Source organism: Rhyacophila brunnea, unplaced genomic scaffold (assembly GCF_057557595.1).
Source record: "Rhyacophila brunnea isolate RB1 unplaced genomic scaffold, BYU_Rbru_1.0 scaffold_108, whole genome shotgun sequence".
Lineage (NCBI taxonomy): Eukaryota > Metazoa > Arthropoda > Insecta > Trichoptera > Rhyacophilidae > Rhyacophila > Rhyacophila brunnea.
In genome coordinates, this window is record NW_028232761.1 from 1,004,233 (window position 1) to 1,008,099 (window position 3,867).

Genomic DNA, 3,867 nt, shown 5'->3' on the forward strand with positions numbered 1-3,867 from the left:
TGTATTAAAGAAAAGCTTTGAATTTTATAACTTTATTTTGTTTTTTGAACACTTTTGTATATTTTTTTAAAAGGTTTTTATCATACAAACGTTTTTGTAATTTTCTATTCAGTCTAGTATTTAACATAACCCTGTTATTTCCAATTCAAAAAAAAAACAATTTAGTTGACATCCTTTCGATCAAGGTGTGTAGTGGCGAGTTGTTTTAATGTGCTTTAATATATGGACTGAATTCCAACCGCAACGCATCCCGGATTCATATATATTTACTCAAAACAAGAAATACCCGCAAGGGAGCGGTCTGTCGAAACTAAAAAGTAAAACCATAAAAAGATTTAATATACAAGAATAAATTAAAGGTTTCTGTGTAAGATGACGATTAAAATGCCCGAACATTCAATAAAGCCTACTCTATTCAGCAAGGATATAGGTAAGTGTAGACTAGTGCTGTAGCATAATTAACCATCTACGGAAAGTAGATAGAATCCCATATCCCATCTTTATTGACTACCGTCTGGTAAACAGGCTTAATCCACGTAGATCAAACTGGTAACAGTAAATGTGAAGGATCACACGCGGGGTGCATCAGAAAAGCAAAACTTTCTGACAGTCATAAGCGAACTTCCTTTAAAAAAAATATATATTAGAATATAAAGTCGTCTCAAGTTTCAGATTTTAAGTTGATATGATTTTTAACATCGCCTTCATTTTTTATATGATTTTATCACGTATAATTTTATATGATTAAAGAATATAATAAATTCGCAAAAAATGATTTAAAAAATACCATACGCATAAAAATTGATGATATTTACATATATTTTTAAAAAAAAATTGCAACCTGCGATATATTTATTGATACATACATCAATACTTTATTATAATTTATTAACAGATGACAAATGAACCTCTTATATTTACAGTTTCAAAACAAGAATGGTACCATATGTCATAAGATGTGATGGTGCGATCACAAAATATCAAAAGTTGTATATTAAGGGGTTTAGTAAGCATTCGCACAAATAATAGGATTGAGAAGGTCTCTTATATGATAAGTCTTGTGCTTATAAGGTGGTAATGTTTTAAAGTGGATTAAATTGAAGGAAGTATACATCGAATATATCATATAAACGAGTCTAAAGTTTTTGTTAGCAAACATGAAAAGTTAAAAGAAGAATTTTGACCCATCCAGATAAATAAAAAATGGCCGGACAAAACAGTTTACTTATTAGTTTTGAAAGATGATGAGAGTTAAAGGAGTATAAAGCAGTAGTGTTTTATATGTAAAAGTAAAGTATTTGAAGAATTAAATAGCTAATGAACTAAAAAAAAATTGTATCCGAAAATTATCAGGAAGTATATTTTATTTATAACATTTAAAAGTACCTTCAAAGTTTTGTTCGCTGTTTAATATGATAGAAATAAAGATCCTTATAATTTCAAATTCTATATAATTTGATCAGAACCATTTATAATCATATTACAGTGACATAATTTTTCTATCTTATGTTATTACGGTTTTTTAAACCACTGTAAATAATATTAAATAAAATAGGAATCTCTTTTTATTGTATTGATCATGATTTTTTGGCTATAAATTAATTATTTATTTTAGGGCTAAATTATTCTTCATAATTTTAGTTTTGTTTTCTCGTACGCAAAACTCATTAATACTTACGGCTATTTTATCCTTTCTGAAATCTTCTTCATTTCTCTCCTTCGCTTAAGACCTATCAATTCAATGGTTTTTCTCAATCCTAAGGTTTTTGGCTATAAATACTTATATTTAAAAAATATTGCTCGCTTTTCTGTTATAGTGTTCTGTTCTTTTCTAAAGCACTAGATAATGTACTCAATGAAATTGTTATTTGTTTTTTTTCGTTTCCTTGATAAATAAATTTCAAAACCAATGTATAATTTGTTGGATTAAATTATTATTTGTTTTATATCTTTTTATTTAAGGGTTAATTCTAGCACTGTACTTTCATATTGTTTTTGTGAAGCATGACGTGATTGATTTAACCTGGGTGCATCATATATATACCCTTCGCTATAGAATCAGTTTTATGCATGATATTGATAAATTATTTTACAAACAAATAGATATATTCATTAGATAATAGTTATCAGTTTTATATATGATATTGATCAATGCTTTTTAAACCATTAATATTCTATATTTATTTTTTTATCCCCGTTACTCTCAGATTTATAAAATATTAAACTGCCCCCTTTTAAATGGGACGAAGACCAGGAAGATGTTACAGATACTGCAAAAACAAACCATACACCAAATCACGATATTGCCGAGGTGTGCCAGACTCAAAGCTATCAATTTACGATCTAGCGCGAAAGAAAGCCGATGTTCTCGATTTTCCTCTGAGTGTATCACTAGTATCCCAAGAAATTGAACAACTATCAGCCGAAGCACTTGAAAGTGGCCGTATAGCCGCAAATAAATACATGGTAAAGCATGCAGGAAAGGAAAACTTCCATATGAAGATTCGAGTGCATCCATACCACGTAATAAGAATTAATAAGATGTTGAGTTGTGCAGGTGCTGACAGATTACAGTCGGGAATGAGAGGTGCTTTTGGGAAGCCTTATATGAGAGCGACTCGACTTAAATATGGCCAAATTATTTATAGTATAAGGACTAAGGATCAGTATAAGGCTGCTGCTGAAGAAGCATTGAGGAGAGCTAAAAATAAATTTTCGGGGAAGCAAGTTGTTAAAGTGTCAACCAAATTCGGGTTTACAAATCTTGAAAGAGAGGATTTCGAAAAGCTTAAAAATGAAGGAAAGCTTATTTCTAAGGGAAATCATGTCGAGGTTATTAAGGAAAAGGGAAGTATCGAAACTTATAAAAATAAGTTAAATCAGGCTATATAATTAAATTTATATCGAAATACCTCTATTTTATTTTATAAATCATCTACAGGTATAAAAATAAAAGTGAAATTTCGTACACTTTCTATATTTTATTTTATTCTAAAATTTTGCAATCATGTTCTTACAATATATATAGTTCGGAGATGTGTTTTGTTGATGTGAAATACAACAATAAATGTTATTGATTGATTGTAGATAAATATTGATGCAAATATGGATTTTAATATTTTATTTCTACCGTGGTAGTGTCACTTTTTATTTTCATAATGTAAAGATGCGATTGTTTTATGTATTTTACTAAGGCGATACACTCTTAAAAGGTTTATAAAATACATGCTTTTGGATTTCATTATAGAATCAAATGTTCTTATCTTAAAAGACAAGGATTAAATAAAACCATATTTGAAAATATCTTGCATACTATATAAAAGGGGGCATTGTATACAAAAAAACCAAACATAGACATTATTTTATTTGGAAATTATAGAAGACCCTATTGTCTTCAGACAAACTCTATTAGGAATCATAATTTATTTTAAGCTGTTTTACGCTATATTAAGAGTACTTATATATTCTGAAAATTAATTGTAATCTCAAGGATCAAATATTATGGTCTAACCATTTCTAGCTGGTTCATAACCATAAGGAAAATCTTTAAAATTTTACCGCTATCTTCAAATAACTATATATAACCGTTTCTAGATGGTTTATAATCATAAGGATGATCTTTTACAATAATATGCCGCCATCTTCAAATATTTAGTGTATTGCCGAAAGCGCCGTTGCAAATTAATATAAAACCTACAAATTTCTCGAGTTATCCCCCAATTGATATACAACAATTAACTTCTGTAATATTTACTAAAAATTGACATAAAAAAATATGTAAAGGGAAAAAACTTTTTATGTTAATGTTTAGTATTTTGAAAATAATAAGAGTTTATTTGCCGTTTGATATAAAATTTTTTGGATTTA

The 3,867-nt window shown here is 28.3% G+C and overlaps 1 protein-coding gene across 1 annotated transcript; it reads left to right on the forward strand.

Annotated features, from left to right (window-relative positions):
• Positions 1–2,238: 2,238 nt before the first annotated feature.
• On the forward strand, positions 2,239–2,892 carry LOC147078760 (uncharacterized). The gene has a single exon (XM_085956838.1). The coding sequence runs from the start codon at positions 2,239–2,241 to the stop codon at positions 2,890–2,892; it is 654 nt and encodes a 217-aa protein (XP_085812964.1).
• Positions 2,893–3,867: the final 975 nt, after the last annotated feature.